The sequence below is a fragment of the Pholcus phalangioides genome, unplaced genomic scaffold (genome assembly GCF_987345545.1).
Source record: "Pholcus phalangioides strain wild (caught in Gottingen) unplaced genomic scaffold, Ppha-v1.0 ptg000009l_1, whole genome shotgun sequence".
NCBI classification, from domain to species: domain Eukaryota; kingdom Metazoa; phylum Arthropoda; class Arachnida; order Araneae; family Pholcidae; genus Pholcus; species Pholcus phalangioides.
The window spans coordinates 56550739-56578271 of NW_028301602.1; the positions used below are offsets into that span (position 1 = coordinate 56550739).

The following is a 27533-nucleotide window of genomic DNA, read 5'->3' on the forward strand; positions in this document are numbered from 1 at the left end:
TATGACCAAAATTTCAGAACAATTGATCTAATATTTTTCTATGAATTTAAAAAAATCTCTGAACCCCAAAGAAAGTGTCCCATGACTTATAGCTATATAGTGAACATTTTGGATAAGTGAAAATATTTGAATCAATATATCTTGATCAAATTTTTCAGCATGGAGAAACACAAGTCGATTCAGTGAAAACTGATTATTTCAGTTTCAAACTGAGTTTAACTGAAATTTCAGAAGACAAGACCAAAATTTGTGTCTCCACTATGGACATCAGGTTTTTTTTTTTTTTTTTTTTTGTATTCTTGGAAGCATCAGCTACTCTTTACAAGTACCATTTGGGAGGAGTTTCTACATAGGAAAACAAGCAAGAGTATGATCCAAAGTAGTTTTGAAAAAAAGTGACTACCCTACAATAACAGTTTTCAAAAACCGAGAAGATGCAAATGGCAAATGAAGAAATTCCAGGTTTTGACAAATTATGTTCAGCATATTAAATTGCTTCAAGCAGACAGCCCTAATTTCTTCATTTGCTATCTAGTGATTAGGAGCATGAAATTAATAAAATATCTACAGCATCAGTTAATATTAAATAGTTATGAAAAATATTTGATTAATCAGTCGATCAAAAAATATTGATTAATCAGTCGATCAAAAAATATTGATTAATCAGTCGATCAAAAAATATTGATTAATCAGTCGATCAAAAAATATTGATTAATCAGTCGATCAAAAAATATTGATTAAACAGTTAAAAAATTTTAAATCGATTCCCAGCCCTAAATTAAAGATGATATTGAAATATAGTGGCAAAAAAAATTCTTATTTTATTTAGAAGTTTGTCTCGAACATATTGAGTAAAAGAAAAAAGAAAGTGAAATTGTATTATATTTTAGCACAATTATTACTTTTTCTTCTTATTGGGTTGCTTTATTTTTGATACAGTTTAGAATATATTTTGAAATCCACATTTTTAATAGGCATCTTTTTTCAGCTATCTTGTTGAGCATTTTGTCTGTTGTGGCATACATACTATATTGCAAATTTTATTAACTTAACAAACATTACTTATTTAACTTATTAAACATTAAAAATTTTATTAACTTGCATAAAGAAAAATTTGCATATATTCAAAAAAAAATCCATGGAATCTTACATTAAATCTTACCATAAGAAAAATATTGTATGGTAAAAATTCAAGATTAACATGTACCTCTACATCATGCAATACCATTGTCTAAGAGAAGAGAAGGAAGCCCACAAATATTGAAATTGTTACATCACACATACGTAAATTTGTCAATCTTAGACCAACTGGAAGAAAAGTATCAGAGCCATTGACTTAATGAGGGTCACATATACCAAGCTTTCAAAAAACAATATTAATAATTTTACAGTAACAACTTGCAAAAAAAAATTCAAATCAATGCTACAATGACATTTGAATGCAAAAATTATCTGAAATAACAGAGTAATTTCGCAAGACATCCCAAATACATTTTTTTAGGTCATTTAGGGTTATTAAGACAAAATTTGAGACTTTTTCTTGAGAAACTCTATACAATTGCTCAACACAAATATTCACTCAGTTTTTCCTCCATGAATAAAACTATAGATTTCATTTTGTAAAACTCATCTAAACCTCTTGCATCCATGAATATTGGGACCAATCGATAGCATTCGTTCAGCACACTCACTTCCTGATAATTAGCATTTGATCAGTTGATTAGCTGATTAAAATATATAATATTATATGATTTGAAAAATAAATAAATCACAAATATTCTGATAATTCAGCTTTACTTTAGGAATATGTAAACCATCAATGAATATGACATCATTAAAACTCTATTCCTGCCATAGTAGTAATTAAAGGTGGAAAAAATTACGCATGTGAAAGGAAATTTAAAAAACCCTAAATCAGGTTTACATTACAGGTAATGTATTCAAAATCTACTGACAATATTATAATAATGAATTCTGTTTAAATTTAGACAAAAAATGTTATAGGAAATTGCAATAGATTTTTATCATCTCGTGGCTATCTATTTAAATTTTTCCAAACATATTATGACCATTTTTCAGAATACTGTTTCATATTTGTTACAAGTGGCTAATTTCATAACAAAATGGAAATTCTGGTTACGTTGATTGAGCTGCTATAAACAAAATAATGCACTCTTTTCAACTGGTATCTCATGTGTAATGATTATTCATATGTACAGGGATTATTGAAAGATATATAATGTATCTGATAGCAATTTATACTTTAGATCTCGAAAGCTCACCAACATTAAGGCCAAGCACATTATACATTTGGCATTCCTTACAATCACAAGTCCAATGATTCATTCAAAAAAAATAAGTAATTAAGCATATAATCTCAACAAATAAAACTTTCAATTGAATAAACAAAACTTTTATGAGAAATCTTTGGTACTTCTTAACGCATAAACGCCATACATTTCATAATTTCATAGAGAATGATATACTGATCACAATTTAACAGATGTGACTCTCTACCACACAACACAATTTCTACTTGTAACCAAGCTTATTTTTTTCCTTTTACTCCACTTTATATTTGTTGAACAAATAGAAGAATCAGAAAACGATTTTATCTTCAACATGAGATGAGAGATTGTTTCTTTCTTTTTTTACCTCATTCATAATAATAAATTCATACTGAAATCTCAAGGGGAACATTCTATCTGCACCACATCTGATACATCTTCATTAGGGTGAATGCCATAATGTAGCATATTCCCTTTTCGATATGCCCATGCCATCTGCTCCGTCGTGAAATGTATGCCAATTTCTCCACTGTTACTCACACAGATGGCACCCCCATGACCTTGAACACGATTCTTCATATACTCAAGTCCAGCTATAACCGCATCGTGTGTGGGCATACCTGCAGATCAAAAAGACAAACTACCATGAAAATGAAATTAAAATCATTCAATTCTGTACAATTTCAGAAGTTCATTATCAATCTGAACTTGTTCATGAAAGGTAAAGTATGTCTCCTCATCCCAAGAAAGCAGATAATTAAACACTATGGGGTAATGTATTTCGCAATGTTAAAAATTAAAACAATTTTTAAATTAAAAACAAATACTCACAAATGTAACAACATGTTTAGATATTTTCAATATTAAGTACAATAAGCAACTGAACATGAGGCTAAAATATATCATGAATATAATTTTATACACTAGTCAGCCCCCGTATTCGCTGGGTTACGTTCCGGGGGTGGCCGCAAATATGGGAAATCTATGAATAACCAAAACCATAGGCCATTTTTTATATATCTTGTTTATTGAACATCGTGAGAAGAGCAGGGTGATGCAGAGGGTAGAAGAGAATGTAAAAGAGGGTGATGTTTTCTGAAAGAACATTATGATTTCAGTTTGCCATTTCTTCTCTTCTTCATATCATGTATATTGGAATCTGTTGACAAGGCTTCCTCTACCAATTTTTCTACATGTGAAGAACGTAACATGGAGGGATCTATGTCACGAAAATAATCTATTGCTGATTTGAACTTGCAAAGCCCTTTCACTGTGTTACTCATGATGAAGTTGTCTTCCACTTCTTTATCTTAATCTCCTTCATCTGGTACTGCTTCAGTTTCGGGAGCAGTCAACTGTATTAATTCCCCCCTGGTCAATGCCTCTGAATTGCTATTAATTAGCTGTTCGACTTCTTCTACATCCATATCATTGAACCCTTCTCCACCCGTTTTGCTAACATGACAATGTCTTTTACAATCTCTTTAGTTGACTCTGTAAAACTGGTTGTGTCCTGGAGTGCACATTCTGGCGGAATGTTAATCCAACCCAAGGTGACTACTACTTCACCAAACAATAACTCTGGCCATATCGCTATATTGCAATTTACTGCCATTAATGAAATAGGTTGGACATGAAGGCGCTGTCCATCGGTGGCCGCCCCAAGTTTGTCGTTGGGGAAATGCCATATTCCTCCCTTAGGTTCGAACCCGGGACCATAACAACAACCTTCACAGTGGTAAAGGAGCATCTTACCACCACATCACTCAGGCGTAGACCCAAGGTGACTGTCTCTCGTAAGAGTTGCCACGGTTCTAGTGATGACAGTAATAGCATTAGCAAGTCCTCCAAAAATGAGTTATCCTAAACAAGCACAACTCAAATTTTGTAAGCAAAACACATGAATGACAATTTGTGCATGTTGCCAAAAAAATTTTCCAATAAAGAAAAAAAAACACGAATAAGGAAACTGCGAATATAAATACCGCAAATATGGAGGGTCAATTGTATAAACAAAAGATCGCTTTTAAGCTTTCAAAAAGAACTCAATTCTTGGTATAAAATGAAATTTGATTTCAAAAACTGCAATAAAAGTCTGTTATAATAACAGCTCACAATCTTGGGAAAGTTGTCATTATAACTGACTTCTCCTTATGAGTGAATTTAAATTTTTTGCTGTCAAGTAGTTTATAATTATTTACCAGCAATCAATAATTGTCTTTTAGATCATTTTTCTCTGATACTTGTGAATAAACAGGATGCCAATCGTAAAATTATAAGTTGAAAATTATAAGTGACGTAAACTTGTAGTTTTTGCTCAAGTTCATTCTTTTATGTGTTTTGCGCAGAATTTCATATTGTTGAAAAGACTGGATCGATCGAACAATTAAACTTTTCAATTACAATATTATTTCATTGCTCAACTCCATGACTTTATGGACTCCTTAACATATTTCCGCTAACTGATTTTCGCCACCTCGTTTGGCATTTTGCCTGTTGTGGCCTTGTATTTTTTTTTTTAACACAATTTGTCTGACTGTTAAGAAACGCCATAAGTTCCTGTCAAGTAAACACTGGCAGTGAAAGATGACTGTGATCTGTCAGTCACTGGAAGTAACAAAGGTTGAAAATCACATGTCCCGGGCGTATAATGGTGAAGCCTAAGAATAGGAAAAGGGGGTAAAAATATGACTCTACTGTGCTTATCTTTTATTAAAAATATCTCAGAAATATTTTCTCAAGTACTACGTGTGATTAGTGATTAGCAATTCATCCCTTTGTTCAATTCTTAAAAGATAGAAAGGAAAAACTGGCATTTTTAAGAATTTTTTGACATTTTAACAAAAGTTTCCAAATTTGCAACTAGCTAAACAAAAAATATTTTTTGTATCATTAGCATTAGTTCTTTAACAATCACTTGCAAATCCCTTATAATAGCGAGATTCTTGTTATAACAGACTTTCATTGTAATTAACAACTTATTCTATATGCTTGTAATATTTTATCTCAAATTGAAAGCAAACAAAGCTAGGAAATATCAAAACTTACATTCAAGGAAATTCTGTGCTTACTAGTTACTACGTTACTGATTTACTAGATAATATATCTCGTATACTTGCTTCATTGATAAAGAATCGAAGCTCACCTTGTTGCATAAGACCAGTGATATGACGAGACAAGCAAACCCTCATGATGGTCTCTCCATGACCTGTTGTGGATACAGCACCAACAAAATCATCAGCAAATCCACCAGCACCAACAATTGGACTGTCACCCACTCTACCATGTCTCTTTCCTGTGATGCCGCCAGTGGAAGTTGCACAAGCTACATGCCCAGCAGAATCAACTGCAACTGCTCCAACTGTGTCATGATCACTACATAAAAAAATTAGCAAGGAAAAATGAACAAAAATTTACTGCAAAAAAAAAGGACAAAGACAAACACACCTAACATGATCAACAGTATCTTAACGTTCAAGCTTCAAACCTCAGATCTTCATTACACTTTCATAACAGATAAAAAGTTCAAAAGCATATCTTGAATATTGTAAAAGCTCTTCTTTCGAGAAAAAAAAATTAAATATTTATAATAATGAAAAAAATCAAGATAATAGCAAAAAATTTTAGAAATATTTTGCCTATGTGAATTGCACAGCAGCATTGGTATTTTTTTGGGTATAGGCAAACTTTTGATAAAAAACAAAATTTCAGTCTCCAAACTAATCTTTGATCAAGTTAATGTCTGCTTGCATGAAAATATCCACATATTCAGATTCAATTTTTATTCAGATGTTTCAATTGTTTTAAACTACTTTCAGTATGTTCTAATTTTTGGAAACAAAAGGGGGATAAAGTATTTCAACGTTTTAAAAGACATTCATTCCTCTTCAAAAAGTTTTTTGTGTAAACAAAATATAATTTTTACTCAAATCTAGCACCATCTCCAAATCTTAATTATTCCTGCATCTTAATTCCCCCTTTGGCCCTAAAACATTATTTTGTATATCATCTAAGAATATGGAAAAATATGTGTTGATACAGTAGAACCTCCCATCTCAGAAACAAAAGGAGGCTGGACCCAATTAGGATAAAAAAAATTTGGGATATGAGTAAACATCTCTGTAGAGCTGTGAAAGGAAAAGTTGTTTGATGCATTGATAAATTTCAAAATTAACTCATAAAACTATTTGCACCATTTCTTAAATCATTGATCTAGCATAAAGGGCCTTTCAGCCCACCCATATCTTTGAAATGAATAAGCAAAAAATTATTTTAGTTGTTCTGGATACGGGAGTTTTCAGATATAGATAATTTGAATAGGGGACTTTCTACTGTAATTTTAAAAATTGAAGGGAAAAACTCTTATTTTGGCATGTTTCTGATTGGTTTAATTTAAATCATAAAGAAAAAGGTTGAATAAGCAAAGAATATATCTCACTGTAGAGTCATGGTTGAATGGACAGCATTACTGAATGTCTTGTACTGCTGAAGTCTATCTTGAGCCCAATTATTGATGAGCTGTTGTGGCTGGATGATAGGTATCCCCACCATTTGAGCAAACTGATGAGCACCTTGTCCTGTTAATAAGACATGATCACTCTGTGAAAAAAAAAAAAAATTAGTTATCAACAAATAAAACTGACATTGAAGCACTGAGCTTAACAAAATGAAACTGAATATCTTACATGTTGATCATCATTATACAACAGATATACAGTAGAGCTTGGTCAATTCCAATTTTGGATAATTAAAACTTTTCTGAACTCCCCCTTGAGTTCCATTTTTAATATTAAAAATTATTATTCAATTCTCAAAGTTTCTTTGAACATTTTGGATAGTTCAAAGTTGTGGGGGGAATAAATTACGATTTTAGTACGAGCAAATGTCAACAGTTGAGGAGCAAATCTACAAGCAGTCAGACTTGCTTCTCTCAACAAATTTGTTCAATCTCAAGGCTCTACTCCAAAAATTGGAAAAAGTACAACTAAAAAGTAAGACGGGGTGGGTACCCAATTAATTTTTTTTTTAAATCCCTCAAAATTTTTTCCCCATTTTTTAAAAAATTAAAAATAAAAAATTCATAGCACTACTTTAGTATCCTATAAGATTGACTCGAGCTAAAGCAAAATGACAGAAATGACTCATTAAATTTTTTTTTTCTGAAATGACTCTTTCCAGACCACTTTCAAAAGCACAGTGCAAAATGTGTAAATTACAAGGTCCAATGTAAATAAGTCAAGGTGAACTAGATGGTTTTACTGCGCTATTCATCCTTTTTTTAAAGGGATTTATTTACATTTTACTGTTCAATCTCAGTGTAATCGTTTTAGACAAATGAAGCACTTTCATTTCTAGCTCTTTGCTGAGCATTGTAAACATTATTTATGCCTCTGCAAATCTAAAACCTAACCTAATCACCAAACCTAAGAATAGGCCTATGGATCCAAATGCTTTGTTACGCAAACTGCTGTTTCACCTATACACAAAATGTGCACCATAATTTTGAATGACGAATATTAGTTACTAGGGATGGGATGAATAGTGATTTGGCCAAACAGCTGAATACCAAATATTTGGCAGTCAAATATCAATTTTCTTAAAAAATTCATCACAATTATAAATAAAATTAGTAATTAGAAAAAAAATTAAAATAATAAATTAAAATTATGAATAATATTGCAATTACTTAATATATAAATAATTAATAATAAATCAATAAAGTTATTAATAATAAATCAATAAAGTTATTAATAATAAATCAATAAAAGTATATCACACTGGTAAATTCAAATGATTTTGATACTGAATTTTAATTATGCAATTTATTATTTAAATAAATATTAAAAAACTGGTAACAAAGATTTTTATCGCCAGGATACTAACAATCAAATTTAATGATGATATAAATATGGTGTATTTTAATATTACAGTGTGTACAAAGTCGGTTAACAAAGATGATTCATTCTGAAATCATTTTTGTTAGCCGAAACGTGATTTCCCATAGGTCTGTTACATCATTACCATAAATAATCAAGTTTTTTTTCCCTTCAATTTATATCAACATTGATTGATAGCACATGTAGATATGCTTCAAAATATAATAGTTTTTATCAATCATTTCAGTTTTGGATGAGAAAAAAGAAAAAAATTAGGCTTATTTTGACCACTCTGTTACATTCCAAAAACTCAACTATGAAAACTTAGAACAATGGTCCCAACCTTTTTTCCTTCCTGCACCCCAGAGCAATGTGACACCTTTCCACAATCCTCGAATAATGTTTTTTATCTGTTAGAAAATTCAGGGTTTTTTCTGTGATTGACTTACATTACTGATCTGCCCAAAATTTTATTCCATATAAAAATTCCCACACAGAATATGTTAATACACTAATTAAACTCATTTATTTTCACCTAAAAATTTCTTAGCTCAGCGTCTATAAATTCACAGAGTTTTAAAAGGTATTTTCAAGCCAACAAGCATTATAAAGCATTACAAGCAATACCCAAAGCATTTGTTTTGCACATCTTCAATTGGAAAACCATTGCATTATAAAAATACTAGTAAATATACCATATCATAGTGCAAAGGTAAGAATAACTAAGTTTGACTAAGGATAAGTAACAGGAATTTCTTAAGCATCATGTACAAGCTAAAATTGCCAAATTAAATGGTATTTTAGTCCTACAATTTAGTATTTTGATCGCTAGATATATTTCAATGTTATGAACAATAAGAGTATCGTTTTAAGTATTGGTGATTATCTAGATAATTTAATAATAACAGAAATCAACATTACATATATGGTGTAATAAACTTTTTTAAACACTTATCTGTTGTAAAAAAAAAAGACAGCAGATGGTTTATATCAATGCAAACATATATAAGCAGTTGAAGAAATTTTGGAAGGTCAAAAATCATCTTGAATTAGAGAATGTCAAATCATTCCACAGTTTTTCCTTCAGCGTTTATGCTATGCTTTATTCAAATTGCATATTTTATAAGAAAAAAATATATGTATTGTCCAAAATATTTCTGTAGAGAGTAGAAAATAAATATTTAATATGACTAAAATAATTAACGTGTGTATTTCAAATGGGAGTTTTTATATTGAAAAGCAATATTTGAGATTTTTGACGTAACAGTTTAAACTGTCAAAAACTACCATGTGTCCAAAACCTGCTAACCTTGATTGTACTGCGTTGTTAAATTAATGTCTGACTTAAATTTAGTAATAACGCCTGGAATATTTTAGGTGCAACTACAAATTTTTTAGTCACCATGGCAACATGGGATTTGTCAAGTGTTGGTTTAAAGTCATCTACTCATTTATAATTTTCTAATCTTTTATGTAAATTTTTATAAAGCTAATATAAAATACTAAGTACTAAGATTTTAACAGCTGGATGATGCAAAGATATATTTAGGAAAGAGAATATTCAACTGCCTTTGCAGATAATCTAACCCATGTCCTCTAACTTGCCGAGTGAGCGCCGTGGACCACTTGACTACAAAGGCAATGAATATCTCCAGGGGTCTGTCCAGACTTTTTGCACAGGGTCCTGTTTTTGTGAAAATGTACCTTATTTTTGTGAAAATGTACCTTATTTTTGTGAAAACGTTCAAAATAGCAGTGAAAGTAATACTAATTAAACAGCAACCTCATTTTCCTATTTTATTTCATTTTTATTATCATTTTCCTAGTTTTTGATGCACTCACAGCTTGTTTGTGTTTCTGGCTATATATATGCTTGTTGACACATCGTGTTGGGTGATCACCAAATTGCACCCCTTGGTCAATCCAGGGTCCCTTATCAAAAAATGTAGAACATATTTTGCAAAGAAAGCCAGATGCAGAAATGCTGTAACATAGCCAACTGTGAAGCTTCTCAAAACGTGCGATGTTCAACAAATTCGGTACTTTTGGACCCATTTTTCTAGCTTCTGTAGATGAAATTTTCTTAAAATCCGGCTCTACCGACGAATTCGTAGCATCTTTCAGCGCTTCCGATAAATCAGCAATGTCTTCCACCGCTTTCGACGAATCGGTAATGTCTTTCGAAGAAACGGAATTGTCTTCCGCCACTTCCGATAAATCGGTCATCTCTTCCGCCGCTTCCGACGAATCGGCAATGTCTTCCGCCACTTCCGATAAATCGGTCATCTCTTCCTCCGCTTCCGACGAATCGGCAATGTCTTCCGCCGCTTCCGACGAATCGGCAATGTCTTTCGAAGAATCCGAAATGTCTTTCAGCGCTTCTGATAAATCGGTAATGTCTTTAGGCGCCTCCGATAAATCGGTAATGTATCGCGCCGTTTCCAAGGTTTCGACAGCGTGGTTCGAAACCGATGAAGGAAGCAATGTTTCAGTAATTTTTTCCGGGTTAGCACAACTGGAATTATCTGTATCTGACGTCTTTTTGGTGACGTTTTCAGATCCTCGTTTAAAAAACGATGTTATGGAGCTGCGTCCCCGAACGTCAGTTGGCCGTATTTTTTTAATGTAGTAATCACTATTCCTTGAATTTCCACCTGTTGGTGGTCGACCACGCTTCATATTAAATTTTCAAAAATGAAAGCGCAATACAGGAAAAAAAACGTGCACAAAAAATCCAATTATACAATAAGCATCAACTACGCCGATTTTACGACTAACAAGAGGTTGTGATTCAAAGACCATTTGAGGAGAAGTGCGGGGCTAAACGTGACCTACGTGAGTGACAAGGCCAACTCAATCCCCATCAACATACCTCTGACGTCACCAACCTTGGGGCTAACCGGATCGGAAAGACCCCTAGTCAAAGCTGTATTAAGAAGCTTTGCCCCTAGTAGAAACAGGTTCTTCTGCCATAATGTTAAGGAAACTCCATTACTCTGTACATTTTCCTTCTAGTTCTACGACACAAAGCATGTTGAGGAACATTTTTTTCCATGAATTTCCAGTTTAAACATCAAATTAATAGTTGTTATATATGTTGTGAAATATGCCACAAACTTGTTCAGTAGTAAATTGTAGGGGAAACTACAAAAACGGCCCCAAAGTAAAGGTGTTCGGTTTTCGGCACTAAAAGTAACCACATATGCTATAATTGAAATAACATCATATTGTAAAAATGAGCTCAATATGGATTACATCCTTCCAGGAAAATTTCAGACTGACAATCTCGAGCTCAGATTCAGCTTATATCGACAAATGGCAGGCAGTCATTATCATATAACTATTCGTCAATTGTTTGAATCTGAAAACAAGCTGAGAATTCGAGCAAATATGAAACTAGGCATCATTTCAAAAAAATATACAATCCCTGTGAATGACATAATTTTAAATGATAATTTTGGAGATATAAATTCAATTGATGAAAGATCTGAAATAACCAATTTTGAAGTAGATGAAGTAAGAGAAAATGAAATTGAACAAGCACATGAATATTTACCTGTTTTGGCATACATAGCTGGGTACTGTGTATTCTCAGTTTTGAAAAACAGTAAATGCGATAGCTGTAAAACTATATTAACAGTCGATAAAGAATTTGATTTTGAAGAAATTCACAGTTTAATTATGAAATTCGATCGTGGTAAACTTTTTCCATCATCTGCAGTAGTGAATGTGGTGTTATATAGTTATCTGATTATTGATAAATTACTTAGCAATAAAGAAAATGAATTATTGAAAAACAAAAACCATCGAAACCTTCTATTCAAGGTTTCAAAGAAATACATAACTGATGAAAATCTGTTTGTGTTTGATGAGTTTTGTTCTTTTGGACACAATGCAACAGAAATTTTAAGTAAAATTTTGTGGTCATCTACAAACATATTTTTGAACAACTTCTGTAAGCAAAGAAACGATTCTTCAGTCGAAAGAAAAAGTCAGAAGCGAAAATTAAATACTTTAATTTCGCAATAAGATGCTCTAGATGGATTCTTTAATCATTGGTGCTGTTACGTAATCGGTTATAAATACTTGTATTTTTTGCTTGTAATTAATGTGATTTTTGTGCATATTGTATATATAATATTTTATTTGTGTGTGTGTAACAGTAAATAAATTTCTAAATTTGAAATTTCAGATGTGCCAAACATTTGCTTTTATTATCTTGAAATAAAAAGTTTGTTATATCTGATCATTGATGTGTTTTAGTTTACTTACTCAAACATAATTTAGAGAGCTTTAAAATGCATATTGTTTTTTCAAAAACTGATATAATATTCTGACTATTGTTTTAATGTTCGCATTTATACACTTCTCAATCCTCTATAGCAGCGATTCTCAACCTTTTCTGACTCGCTTTTCAGTGTATACTTTCTATGGCGGAGCCCTGTTTAGTATATTATTTATTGGCGGTACCTTTTTAGGCCTCTTTTTTTTGTTAGTTTATCAAATTTACTGATTTATTTTATTATCGTCGAGTGGTCGCGGAGCCCGCACCGGTTGAGAACCGCTGTTTGGTGTATATCTGAATATACTTGGCAAATATATAGTCGGAAAAAGAAAACTCATTATACCAATTTATTTTAACGTATACGCAAATACAATACTTTTCATCCAGAAACAGTGGATCCCGTGTTGGCACATTTTTTGAGATTTTGCTGGTTGCTAAGCAAGATTTTATCGATTGAAATATAACACGGTAAAATAAAGGCAAACTGTACGTTTCATCCTCAAAGCCATTGTAACTAATTAAAATGCCCATTAAACTTAATTAAATTCCTGTGTTGATGCAAGGTTTAAATTGGAAATATGCTATCACAAATTTCATCCGTATTTGAAGAAATATTCACTATGTTTTTATGGAAGTGAGCCACACACATCGAGGTTAATATTCCGTCAAAAACACAACCTTAAAAAAAAATCCAACAGCTAAAGAGAAAATTTTTCCCTGTCCAGCGACGCGATGCCCCACGAGTGCTGACGTCATTTTCGATTGAGGGGGCCTTGTTACTTTCGAAGGTCACGGGCTAAAGCGTTTGTATAATGGCATAGGTTGTGCGATAAAATATCGGACGCGGTCAATCCGTCTTCAACCAGCGGGATGTCCTAACCAGAAGACTAGAAACAAGGAAAGCCCTCTCAAGGTCACGCTCTTTCTCCGATCGCCTTTTCAAGGTCATGTTTTCCGGTATCCAACCAACAACTTCTATAGATAAGATTACTCATCTATGGGGGAGGGGGTGGTGGTGTTGGGCCAACAATGCATGCTTAAAAAAATAGATCAATGGCTTTCTATTACGACTAGGGTCATAACTGATAAGAATTTTGTCGCACAGCAGTCGCAAAAGTTCGTTTTTTACGACGTAATTTTCATGAAGGGTTCGTTTTCTGGAATTTTGTGATGGATCCGTTTATTATCCTCCAAATTTTGTGAAGGGTCCGTTTTTTAGCCCCGGAATTTTGTGAAGGGTCCGTTTTCCGGACCCAAATTCCGGCTGGACAGACCCCTGATCTCAATCTCGATTTCCCGCAAGGGCAGTTGAATTTTCCCTCTTTCCTAAATATATCTCCGCATCAGCCAGCTGTTAAAAACTTTTGTATGAATAATGCAGTGTAAGCCATTTTAAATCAGCTTGATTTAAATCATGATTAAAAAAAACCACAAATTAAACCACTTGATTTTTTCTTAAAGCATTGATTTAACCATTTAAAGGCCGAACTATGAACAAAATCACTTATTGTTTTGAAATTTGGAGTCCTTTTACATGCCTATACATAGATCAACTTTGAAATTTGAAGAAAAAAAATTTTTTCTTTGTTTTTCATGATGTTCCATAAATGGAACATTGGCACTTGGGGAGAAGCAAAAGCGGAAACTGGTATCGCCTATATTCTCACGATTTTTTATTGCTCAAGTATAGTTATCTTCATTTTCTATTTTCTACTACTAATTCAAATTTGCAACACATACAGATTTTTTTAACATAAAAATGTGTGCAGAAAATTCAATGGTTTTTTTTATGTCCGAGATAAAAAGGGAACATCTTTGATGGACGCTTTTGTCACATTGGTAGCAGCATTTAGTGTTTTCTGACAAACCGCAACCCATCCTTGCATTGCGGACACAATGTAATGGCCATCAAATGACCAGGCATCTTTTTTCAGTTGACAATGTGGACCTGGATGAATTATTAATCCCTCCTTCGTTCGTAGAAGGTTCATTGTCGTTTCTCTTCAGAATTCCAAATGTGAAATAAGATCCGCTTCTCACAACTGTGAATGAATTTTCCAACGTTCTATAATGGTCATATGCCTAATCTTTTCCAATTGAATCCAGAGCTTAGGTTTTGATCGGATTCTATAGGAATTTTTTTTTTTATCCTATGCAATGGTTTTTCTTTGTTTTTTTGGATTGCTCAAAACTGTCTTGCCTTTTCTTGAAATGTTCACATGACCGTTTTCTTCAATTTAATTATTTTTGCTTAACTCAATGGATTACTTCACAGGTTTGAAATTTTTTTTAATTATTAATCATACATATTTATAATATAAAGATGTTTTCTCCAGTTACTTTCAGTATGTTTACTTAAGAAGCTATTTTGCAAAAACTATAGTAAAAATTAGGTGAATATAATGTATTTAATGAAGCATAAATAATGCAGATTAATTAGTGATGATTTACGATATACAGGGTGATTATAACTAAGGTTCTGATTTCAAAACACTGTAAAAAAAGAACGATTGTCAGAATGACTTGAAAATTGACATGAATATTCCTGAAGAAATGAAATTTTATTCGGTAAAGAGGAAAAAAATACTTAAAAATATAAAATTAATGACATCATCCAACACGTGGGAAATTTGCTCACAGAATGGAAACAATAGCCAGTCATGGCAAAAAGATAACTTAATTGCACAATTTCATAATTCATGGAAGCATCACAAAAGAATGAAGTAATTGAACAAATAACTACAACTTTCTCCCTACAAAGAGAGCCAAATGCTATAAAAGTAGCTATAACATGAACAAATAACAGCTGCACAGGTGATCAGGGACATTTTGATTAATATAATTGCAGTGATGATATTAAGATTTATTCTCCCCCCCCCCCCAAAAAATACTGAGCTATTGATTTTTAAAAGTAAGTATTTATCGCGTGAAATAAAAATTTCAACCTGTTCCATAATCTTTCTTGCCAAACTAACAGGATTGGAAACTTTGGTCACAGCTGCAACTGCGCCAGCTCTCATTCTCGTTCCTTCCATTATGATAGCATCCATTTCTACTTCGCCATTTATTGAAAGAGATGAACCAAATCCTGAAAGGGAAAAAAGTTGACACCAAATATTAAAATACATGTGTGTGTGTGCAGTTATTAAATTTCTATTAGATTTTGTTATGCCATATTCTAATTTTCTCACAAATACAAATACAAATACAACGCCACAACAGGCAAAATGCCCAACGAGGTGGCTGATAAAAAGATGCCCATAAAAATATGGATGTCATATGTTCAAAAATACAGCAACCCAATTAAAAATGCAATTAACACAAATTACAAACAATATATACACATGATAAAATATTATACAATGCCCATAAAGAATACTTATGGTTGTCTTATTCTAAGAATGGATAGCTTCTCGATTTACCCCAACATGTTTATCGTATTTCTTTTTAAACGTGTCAATTGTGTTACAATTTACTACCTCCGGGGGTAAGCTATTCCATTTATTAACAACCCTATTGGAGAAAAATTCCCTGCGACACCATAACCTTGCATTGTCCCTCACCAATCGATACTGGTGTCCCCTTGTAAAAGCAGTCGATTGGCGGTGTACTAAAAGTTCATGGTCCATCCTATCCATCCCATTGAAAATTTTGAACACTTCGATCATATCTCCTCGACACCTGCGTTCATCCAATGTAAACATATTCAAAAAATGAAGTCTTTCTTCATAACTCAAGCCCTGTGTGCCAATAAGGACACGCGTAGCTCTTCTCTGCACCCCTTCAACCAAGTCTATGTCCCTCTGTAGGTATGGTCTCCAAAACCTTACAGCATACTCCAGTCCAGGACGAACTAAGCCTCGAAAAAGCGGAAGAATGACTTTAGGAGAACGCGAAGAGACCTTTTTGAAAATGAGACCAAGCATTCTATTCGCTTTTTTGACAACCGTTGAACAATGTTCAGAAAACTTAAGTCGCTCGTCAATGAGAATTCCCAAATCGGTGACTCTAGTTGCATCCGGGATCACTTCAGACAAAAACTCAATTTTATCTAAATATTTTGCATGGGTTTTTGATATAGTCTTTCAAAAAAAAATATCGGGCCATCTCAATCATCAAAGTGCAAAGATTCAACAAAATTTCATTTTTCACTGAATGAGGTCAAAATAACATCTTGTACAATTCCTACCTGAGAAAAAAATTATTTTTGTTAGGAATATGAAAAATTGTTGTATTTTGTTATGCCAACTGCAGGTGAGCACCCAGATCTAAGGGTAAAACCATTGAAGCGCACATACATGCAGTAAACTAATTTTTTTTGGTGTGAATTCCTATAAATTCAAAACTTTTGTATCCTTATTAACTCCATTACATTGCCTTTCTATTTTATCGAGTTTGTCATTCTGAATAATGTGTTTCAAGATCTATAGTGCAGAGATACCTCGGCAAATGAACTACTCGGTTCATAAATTTTTATAAAAATATTTTTTTCGTGGCTTTTCTGCCTTGGTTCTTCAATATTTTTTAAAATTGTCACGCAAGCCCGATTATATAACTCATGTTCTCTTCATCTCTTTTCACCTCTTCAGTTTCATATCTTCCTGTAAATTCTCATTTTTCAAACTTTGAAGCTGTTCATGTTAGGCTTCAGTCAGTTTGTCTTTTTTGTAGCACACCTTGATGTTTACAGAAAAACTTATCTTTCAATTTTAGACAGAGCCTGGACCAAATTAAACAATTTCCATAGAAACCTATCAGAAACCATGTTTGCAAATTAATTGTCTCCGCTAGCAGAGTACTGAGATTAGCCGTACTGTACCAACATTCTCTAAAGTTCTTTATAGATTAGTATCACAGCTAAAGAGATAGCATTCACGCAAATGGAATATTGGGTTCATGAAAAATCATTTTTTAAGATCTTGGAGTATAATAGAGTGATGGGTGGGGTATCCAACTTTTTGAGTTTCCATGGCCACAATGAAAGAAAAATTAAATTATGAGTATAATTCAACAAAATTGACTATTCTAAATAAAATGGAACGAGATATCAATATGAGCCCTTCTTCTCACTAAGGGGTCATTCAAGTATTACGTCAGCATCGATGGGGGGGGGTTCAATTTGCTGACTTTTAATGATGGGGGGAGAGAGGGGTTTGGACGATGCTTATGTCTTCAACCAACCTTCATAAAAATATGAAATATTCTTAATGGTATCTTACTCAGTGCATTAAAAATGAGAAGAAAAAAAACCTTTTGTGCTAGTTTTTGGGCACCTGAACTAACATTCTTCCTATTGAAAAGTCCCCTACAGAGCCACTTTAATGATCTCTAAATGTTTCGAAGATCCAAGCGATTTGGAAATGCGTCTGAGTCACTTAAGAGATCTGGAACTGTGTCGCGCATCACTCAAGCAATCTGTAATTACGCCGGGAATCACTTAAGTAATCTGGGAATGTGCAGTGGGTAACTTGAGTGATGTAGAGCCGCACTGGGGGCTGCTTAAGTGCTCCAAAACTGTGTCACATGTCAATCCAGGGATCTCTAAATGTGTGATGGGTCGCTTAAGTGTTCTGGAACTGTGTCGCAGGTCACCTACGCAATCTGTAAATGTGCCGCTTAGTTCATTTTTACAAAATTACGCTTGAGGTAACATGCCACATCAGATAATCCCAGGGCAAAATTTGGTCCGCTAGCCAGGGTTGTACCATATATAGCTTAGAGCAGCAGTTCTCAACCGGTGCTCCACAGAGCACTTGGGACTCCTTGTGCACTCCTGCGAAGCTCCACAGCCACTCGAGGAAAATAAAAACAAGCAATAAATTTGAAAAAAATAATTATAAATATTTTAAATATAAATAAATCAGTAACTTTGATCAATAAATAAAAAATAGGCCTAAGTGGCATGGCTCCGCCAAAGGCATATAGTAGACTAGAAAGCCTCCGCGAGTCAAAAAGGGTTAAGAATCGCTGGCATAGAGGGTGGGTCGCAATGAATTTCTTAAAAAGAAATTGAGTTCTTGGACATCAAATAGGATTGAAATTAACAGAAATCGAGTGCATTAACATATAAAAAACGTATTTTCTTTTGAAATTTTAATTTTTCCTAAAATATGTTTTGCATTAAAAAAATAAATTTTTGACCATCTGGCAGGGGAAACCCAAATGCCTCCCCCCCCCGGCGTACATCTCTGATCCCACCAATATGTGTTGAGAGGTAGGGGGCAGACATAGGCGGAGATAGACTTGAAGGTCTGGGGAGTCACTGTCATTAGGGGTCATTAAAGTATTATGTCATCATCGATGGGGGGGGGGGGGTTTCTGATTTGCTGACTTTTGATGACAAGGGGGGGAGAGGGGTTTGGATAATGCTTAAGTCATCGATCACGCTTTATGAAAATATGAGTAAGGATTCAGAGGGGCAGAGCTGATGACGAAATTTTGCTGACAAGAGGGGGGAGGGGGGTCAGCGTTTTGCTGACGGGGGGGGTCAAAAATGGCTAAAAATTTGCTTACGTAATACTTGAATGGCCCCTCTTTGCTGGGGGGCACAATGATGTCAATTCATATATACACATAAACATCACATCAGTCTACTCCACCTTTGCTGCTGGGGGGGGGGGGCAATGCCCCCATATCTCCACCCATGGGGGCAGAGATGAAATTTTCCTGGCAAAGGAAGAGAGGGGGGTCACAGTTTTGCTGATAAGTGGAGGGGGGAAATGGCTAAAAATTTGCTGACATAATACTTGAACAGCCCTCTGGCAAAAAAAGAAAAATCAATCAATAGCAGGATTAAAATATTAGTTCATTATTTATGTCTTATCTAAGTTTAAAATTGTTTGCTGGGTGACATGCTGCCAGAAGGAATTGGAAATCTATGATGTAGAGCAAAGCCATTTTCAGAACATGCATTTCCCTATACAAGACATTCAAGAGATGATAATACTGTTCCCAGTGTTTCTTTGTGATTCCAACTCTCATTTCCTTTCAAGTAAAGCTAAGAGAAGGGCGAGTATTTTACCTTTGAACAGGGGCAGCTTGTAATGAAGGTGTGTGCCTCCCTGAAGAGAATTTCTAGGCATCAGTTTGATGCCCTAAGTTATCTGAATGTTAATTAATGTCTAAAAACTGATACATATCCCATGGGTTTTACTACTGTTAGACTGAAAAAATGTTCTGAAGCCAAACGTTCCCATTTGCAGGAGAATAATTTAGAAATTTTAGGAAGAGATTCTATTAAACGACAAGTGCAGCTCATATTTTTGGCACTGCTCTTCGAGAGCTGAAAACGTGAGCACTCCATAAGTAAGGATGTAGCAGTGGACAGGTAAAGAAAAGTCCCACGCAGTCTGTTATGCCTTTCCCAGTGCGCTAGATAGACTCTGCACCCCAGTGATGGTAACTAACGATAAATTTCCCATATCCATACGAAAAATTACCTAAAATTGATTCACGAAGGAATTTTCTTGACATTTGTGAAAATTTTGAGTTCATCAAATAAAAAAAAAAATTTTTAATTATATATGCAGTTTAATAATTTACTAAGCGTACGTGAATACGTATTTTCGCCAATACAGCGTCATCTGTAGATACATAATGATGTATAATAATTATTGTGGCAATGAAATTTGAAATTTTCTGAATATTAAAAAAACTCATTCTTTTTTTGTGAGAAAACATGTATATGTGGATGATATCCTAACGATTGTTATGAAAATATGTTGGTTTGAGACTAAATATTATTCGTTTTTTCTTTAGTATGTTATACCTAAATTATTTTTTAAATATTTTGCTACGCTGCAAATTTAAAAATAGTAGCGTAGAAGTTTTCAATTTCAGTGTTTTTAAAAAATTCATTCAAGGGGTTCTCAGAATTCCAATAATAAATAATAGAAATTCGTTTTTAACCCCCCCCCCCCTTCACATATGCAAAATAATTTGAACATAACATGCAATAAATATGTTGTAATTATATTTTTTCATGGTTGTGAAGGATAAACCAATGTGCCTCATTTGCAAGGCCGTAGTGATTCAGGGGACACTTGGGGGTCAGTCCTTCCCCCCAAGTCTTAAAGGACGTATAGAGCATCTTTCTTTGGGGTAAATATAGATGAACTTAATCCCTAGATATAGTGCAAAAAGGAAACTGCTGTCTAAAGATTTTGTGCATGGAAAACATTGAAAAAAAAAATCTAGGAAGCTAAACTTAGCTAAACTGCACTATTCATTGCATTGCAATGTGGCACTAGGGTTCCCATGATTAAGAAACAGAAATAATTTTCTGTGTAAAGCCTAATTGCTGATTAAAAATAATAGTAGATGTTGTACCAACATAGATATCATCGGACCTTAGAATTCACTTTTCATATTAAAATTTTGAGTTTGCTCGTGTTTTTCACCAAAACTCATTAAATCTGTGAAAGAATGAAAATGTGTAAACTATTAAGCATTATCATGCAAGTCAGAAACACGTCTATCCATTGTGCAAGAAGCAATCTTGCCAATATAGAATTTGTTTTATTTAGTTGATGCTGAATGGTCCTTAGGTTGTACATCCAGTGAATTGAGATGTCTGCACCATGTGTGATGCAGACACCATGTGTGATGTTGCCACCACTCATTCACTTCAATGGGGAAGGGAGGTTCTTGAATAAAGAATAAAAACACTTTTCTCCACACAAAAAAATATTAATCCACGAGATTAATTTGGGCTCAATGTCAATTCTTTCACGTTACATACAGATTTTTGGAGTCAATTTTAATAAAAAAGAAAATTGATTTGAATCAAAAAAAAAATCAGTTTTTTGTTTGTTTTTTTTTTTAAATCATGATTTTTTTCATACCTTTTTCACTTCACATACCACCCTTGGTTATTTGTAAGTTGCAAGACAGCCCGTGAGGGCTGGACATCAATGGAAGCATTCAATTCTGGCCCGGCCTTTTTTTTTTTTTGGTCATTTGTATCCACAGTGTGTTTTGAGCAAAGTGTGTTATAACGAAGGTTGTAAAAAACCCAGCCCGAGCAGGTTTTTTTTGGGCAAAATGGGAAAAATTGAATTTTCTATTTCTACAACCTCAAAATATCTAATTTAAACAAGTATGTACATCTTTTATGTGTACATCTTACATTATATCTAAATATACATTTTTGGAGCAATGTTATTTTCTTTTTGTTAATGTTATTTTTGTCTCTTGATATTTTAGTTATGAAAGTCTCTTGTACCTGTATAAAACTTATAAAAATGTAATGCAAACATGTATAAATATTTTTTGAATGAAAATTCAGTTTACACACATTGGTTTACTTCTTCACAAAGGCTTCAATTTATTTATACAAGGATTTGAGTGTGTGTGAATAATGATTTATAGTTTGAAAAAATAAATGTTATTACCAATTAGTTTTATTGATTTCACTGGCAGGTTCTATTAGTACAATAGCCTAAAACCTCTCATAAAGGATACCCCAAAGATGCGGTCACCCCCTCTTTTACAGCAAAATAATAATTCCCCCTTATAATAAAAGTATGCTTTTCAAACCCCTGAATAACTTTCACCTCTCTTCTTCGGGAGAATTTTTTTGTCCCACCGATGTCTGCAAAACAGGTTTTACTGTACAAACATTTTACATAGTTTTGTATAGGTACAATAATTTAAACAGGCTAATTATTTCTCACATAACTTATTCAATAAACTCAAAAATCCACAAGTGATTAGTTGGATTGTTATAAAGCAAAAAAAAAAGAGGTTGAAACAAACCTGCATTAAAAACTGGGTCATCTTCCATAACTTTAACAGCTGCTTCAACAGCGTCAAGTGCTGTACCATTTGGTGATAATAGGGTATCGTATCCTTTATTGACTGCACGTTTAACTCCATCTATTTTCAGAGTTTGTTTGTCGGGAGGAACCGCAGCAGCTCCACCATGGACGATGAGGATGGGCATCATCCGTTTCTTAACTGTAGGTGAACGAACATGCTTACGTGAAAATCTGGGAGAGCTACGAGGAGAAGGACATGGGGACGATCTTGGGGAATTCAAAGGAGACGGCCGAGGCCTCACAGACGTAGACATGACAGTGGACAAAAGGTCACGATAGAGAGCACTACATCAAGAAAACACAGAAAGCGCAAAATGTTAGTAGTTAGCAACAAACAAGCAAGCATAGAAGGAAAAATATGCATAAGTAGCAAGTTATAGTGCTAATTTTTTTTCCAATATCGTGTAATGTTAAATCAATGTTTAGTTAGCAATGAAGATTATTAGAAGTTAGTAAGCAATGAAGATTATTAGAAGTTAGTAAGGGGCCGTTCAAATATTACGTAAGCAAATTTTTAGTCATTTTTGACCCCCCCCCCCCTTGTCAGCAAAATTTTGTCATCAGCTATGCCCTCTGAATCCTAACTCATATTTTCATAAAGGGTGGTTGATGACGTAAATATTATCCAAACCCCCCTCCTCCCTTGTCATCAAAAGTCAGCAAATCGGAAACCCCCATCGATGATGACGTAATACTTGAACAGCCCCTAAGCAATGGAGATTTCAAGTTTATTTATCATTGTATTTACTCTAATCTCTAAAATGTATATTTTTCAAACTGAAATCAAACTTGTTTTAATGAGTGCGCTTTAGAATTAGTGACAATTATCAAGAGAAACTACGTATTTCTGCAACAAAGGACATATATTACATATGTAATGAAGTATATTACAGATTATCAAGTGTTTCAGATTCCAGTAAATATTGTATTTATTCCAAGTCTTCGCATGTCAATGATGTTATCCTACGTGCTGAACCTGGCTGCTCAGGGTACTTAATTTATGAATGTCATGGCACAGTGCTATAAATTATTTTTTTAATGGAATCAAGCACTTCCTGTTACTTTTTCTTATGATCTTTTTGTTTTGGAAAACTCCTTGCTATAATACCCAGCGCTGCCCAGGTTTTTTTCAATTACTGGAAGGACTAAAACAGTAACAAACCATTTATATAAAGGAATAAACTATTAAACCTAATAGTGGAAGCATTAAAGTGGCAAATCATTGTAAATGCATATGCACATCTGAAATGCATTGCTAGAGAACCTTGGTAATCAAAGTAAACATTCTAAAAGTCATTGTTGAGGATCAGAAACCATATTGTTGCCCATATCAGGCATTTACCCAGCTGCGATAAACTTTTACATTAGCCTATCATTCAAATCGGGTCCTGTTTGATAGGCTACACAGTGGAAGTTAGTTATCTTAATTCGTTCTGCCAACGTGCTTGTTTTGGGGTCGATTCCTGGAGGAGACAAATCACTTTTCTTTCCAAATATCAGTTTTGGCATAACATCCAGAAAATTCAATTTCTCAGTATACAGTCAAACCTTTGTTTACGACAGGGGTATTCAACCTTTCAGATATTGCGGGCCAAATTAAAACTTACCCATAAAGCCTGCAGGCCACCAAGTCATACTGTTTATTAAACACCTATATTCACTGAAATTTCTTTCATTAAATTTGAATTTTTTATACGTTTCCAAATAATTTCTTTCACTGATTCAACTGGTTTTTTTTCCAATTCTGAAATTTTTGCTAATAATTTGGAAATTTTTCTTCATTAATTGTATGTTTTCATTAATAAAATTTTTTCACAAATGCTTAATTTTCTTTTCCATGACTCATTTTACTTTTAACAACTCTGAAATTACTGTCAATAATTCTGAAATTATTTCTTTCAGTAGTTATGCAGCTATTTTTTTATTAATCATAAATTTTTTTCATCAATTATAAAATTATCTTTTTTTAATAATTGTAAAATTATTTCTTCATTAAGGTGTTTCCAGCATTTCTGTAAATTCTGTAATTAAGTATTATTTAAATGGCTTTTGAATACGGAATTTTACCTCTCGAAATATATATAAAATATATCCTAGGTCTCAAAAAGTGTTTATTATGCCCTCAATTTTTCATGACAATCTCAACTCATCAATACAAACATTCATAGATAATCTTTTATTTTAGATAAGTTGTATAATATTGTTTTTATCAAGCTTCGAACATTCAAGCAATTGAAGAATTTTTCAAGCTGGTTGAGCTATACTCAAGGAAGAAAACATTGAACAAGCTCAATTTTCACTTATAGGTGAGCGCAGAAAGCAAAGATAAATTAATTATTCATTCAAGTAACAAAATAAAAATAATTTCATGAGTTAAATGTTGAGCAAGAACGCTATTTAAATTTTGATATCAGCAAGATTTTCAATAAAACAAAAAAAAGAGAGAAACGATAACCATTTTTACAGAGTAGAGTGGAACTTCGATTAATGAGCATATAATTCGTTTTATGAACATGCTCGTTATCAAAATCACTCTAATATCAAGAAATTTTTCAATGGAAACTTTGGATGAAAAAACAGGACATACGAAACGAGTAAACATCCAATCATTAGCATTGTAGCAAGCTTTCCCCCCATTTTTGCGAAAGGAATTTTTTATCTAGCTTAAACCCTGCTTCCAAGGATTTCATAGAAATGGGAAATTACATTGCCATTGGACAGATGCATTGCTCTTACTGCTACATCTTTATTTAGGTGATTCTTTTCTACAAAACTTTTGATGCCCCCCCCCCATTTTATACATCTTTCTAATCTCATTTTAAATGAGAAATTACATTAATTATTTCTCAGACAAGATCCCATCCACAAGCTGTTGCTATGGTGATTCATCAGTTCATCTGTGATTAATTCTGGGCTATGTGTCTCCACTAGTTCTTGAATGTTGTTCTCATTAAACTCCAGTTGCCTATGAAAAAATCTCTTTAATAACTGGTAGCAATTACTTATGAAATTAACCTTCAAAATCACATTAAATAATGCGATCGACCCATTTTTCTCCAAGCAGAATTTGAGGTTTTCTTGATGACATCCATTCCAGGTTCTATCGATGATCTATAGCAGTGATTCTCAACGTGGGCGTTAATGTCCCCGAGAGGTGATGGAGTGTTCAAGGGGGCCAGTAGAAGCTATGAGTACGACATAGGATTCTATGGGTTAGATTGCATTGGGGGCAATGGGAGAAAAATTTCTGAAGGGGCGATGGGAGAAAAAGGTGGGGAAACTATGATCTAGAAGTAGGGTACCATGTGTAAATGGTTTTCATTTCCACGTAACTGATTTCACTTCCATATAACTGATTAAATAAAGTGTAAAATTTTGCTCCCAATGTGAATCATTGCTTGTTAATCAAGTCAAAATTTATTCAACATTTTTGCCTGTAAAGAAAATTACTTATTAACCAAGTTACCTGCTAACCGAAGTTTCACTGTACTTTGAAAAATAGGTTAAAACTGCAAAATGTTGAAGGCAGTAGAAAACAGGTAAATGAACCCATGTGCTTGTTTCTCCATGAACTTGTCTGGGCCATGTTCACCGTTGCTACAGTGGTGGGTCTTCGGTGATTCCAAACTTTGAGGCGCGAACGCAAGCCATCCTTCCCCCATTCCAAAAATGTCTTGCCACAGAGAGTGACAGGCAGGCCTGTCATTTAAGGGGGAACCCCCCTGGCTTTTGAAAATACACAAAAAATGCTATATATATACATACATCGAGTACATGTGTTTTGCCATCCCCCCCCCCTGGAAAAAGTTGAAATGACTGCCGCCCTGGCGACAGGTACAATTATTCAATCATTACACTTCACTCAGAAAAATTGATGGCAGATGGCAGCAATACACATAACAAGCATTGCACAGTCACAAACTTCACGTAAGATTCACAACACCTACAAACACATTCCAACATGTGCCAATTCGTTAGAAATTCTGCAGAGGAATGTGGACGAGGTGCATGTGTGGTTTAGTAGTAGCTCCCTAATCTGAATGAGGTTCATTTACATGTCCTCTACTACCCTACAAATCATAGGTGTTATTTTCAGACACCTCTATATAATACCAATGAAAGTAAATGATGAAATCAATATTATGGTAACTCTAAACATATGCATGGAGTAATTAAACATTCACGAATACATTGAAGAAAAAACTTTTCTTTTAATACGAAGGACAATCTTTCGAAGAGACGAGATCTTTCTTTGAACGATTGGAACAAATTAATGAATACATAATTGAAGATATAATTATATTTCAGTACATACATGGTGAATGATTCGTACAATGCTTTCACCTCCGAACAATGTTGTCGAGTTGATTCTGAACGCCGTGTAATTTGCGTGCGAAGAAATTCCTCTTCTCCTTGAGGTATCTGATCCGCCAACTCTTCAATTTGTAGCCGAATCCAGCCCCGATAGCAAAGGAGGCGCACAGCAAAATCGCGATCGTCTTCTCGGATAGACAAACAACCATAGCTGTGCGGCCGTTGCCACTCAACGAACCCACCGTAAAAATTATTTTAATAGCATCGCATGCTTAACGCCCACCCAGCTGACTGAGTTTTCGTAACCTTGTGTTGGGTGTGGTGACCATATGATTCTTATTCCCCGGGATATTCCCGCGTAAGTGCGTTCGACCATCATTCCCAATGTATGAAAATGTTCCGTTGCTTCCTATATTTTCAACAAAGCCCTCTTGAACTTTTCTCTTCCAACTTTTTAATTATAAAGATTAGTCCCATCGGCGTATTTACAGGGGGGGAGGGGAATTAGAGCGGGCTATAGCACAGGGCGGCATATGCGGAGATAGACTTAGAAGTCTGGGCGGGGCACGGTCATTATTGCTGGGGGAGCACGATGATGATGTCAATTCATATATGCATATATACATTAGATCAGTCGACTCCACGTTTGACGCTGGGGAAGCAATGCCCCCCCCCCCCCGGTGGTAAAACCATATATCCGCCTCTGCCTAGACAGTGAGGAACTAGGTCGGTGAATGACCAAACGAGTGATCTATAGAGACTCTGTAAGCATGTGAGTGGACAAAAGTGTACAGGCACGTAAGCGACCAAAAGAGTAACCTAAAGTGTGTGCAAGCGTGTGAGTGACCAAAAAAAATTACCTGAGAACAAAGGATTAGTTCAGTGAGTGTGGGAGCATGAGAGTGATCAAAAAAGTGACCCATAGAGCGAGGGATCTGGTCAGTGAGCGACC

At 34.1% G+C, this 27533-nt stretch overlaps 1 protein-coding gene across 2 annotated transcripts; it reads right to left on the reverse strand.

Moving 5' to 3' along the window:
• Positions 1 to 293: 293 nt before the first annotated feature.
• LOC149083347 (isoaspartyl peptidase/L-asparaginase) lies at positions 294 to 26817 on the reverse strand. Of its 2 annotated transcripts, none has more exons than XM_089236596.1 (6): positions 26583 to 26817; positions 22206 to 22406; positions 15395 to 15537; positions 6727 to 6887; positions 5434 to 5663; positions 294 to 2908 (listed from the first exon to the last, which is right to left on the reverse strand). In XM_089236596.1, the coding sequence occupies exons 2-6, from the start codon at positions 22393 to 22395 to the stop codon at positions 2688 to 2690; spliced, it is 945 nt and encodes a 314-aa protein (XP_089092722.1). In that variant the 5' UTR covers positions 22396 to 22406; positions 26583 to 26817; the 3' UTR covers positions 294 to 2687. The 2 variants fall into 2 exon arrangements, with proteins under 2 accessions (XP_089092722.1, XP_089092721.1); XM_089236595.1 differs by having other exon boundaries at positions 22206 to 22552; positions 26583 to 26786.
• Positions 26818 to 27533: the final 716 nt, after the last annotated feature.

What these genes read in the sequence shown, in the direction of transcription:
- LOC149083347 (XM_089236595.1), bottom strand. Translation starts at nt 22,521, where the DNA reads ATGTCTACGTCTGTGAGGCCTCGGCCGTCTCCTTTGAATTCCCCAAGA. An exon ending in CAAGAAAGATTATGGAACAG is followed by an intron (nt 6,888 to 15,394) that starts GTTGAAATTTTT and finishes TTTTTTTCACAG; the next exon opens with AGTGATCATGTCTTATTAAC. An exon ending in CACTGGTCTTATGCAACAAG is followed by an intron (nt 2,909 to 5,433) that starts GTGAGCTTCGAT and finishes TTTGATCTGCAG; the next exon opens with GTATGCCCACACACGATGCG.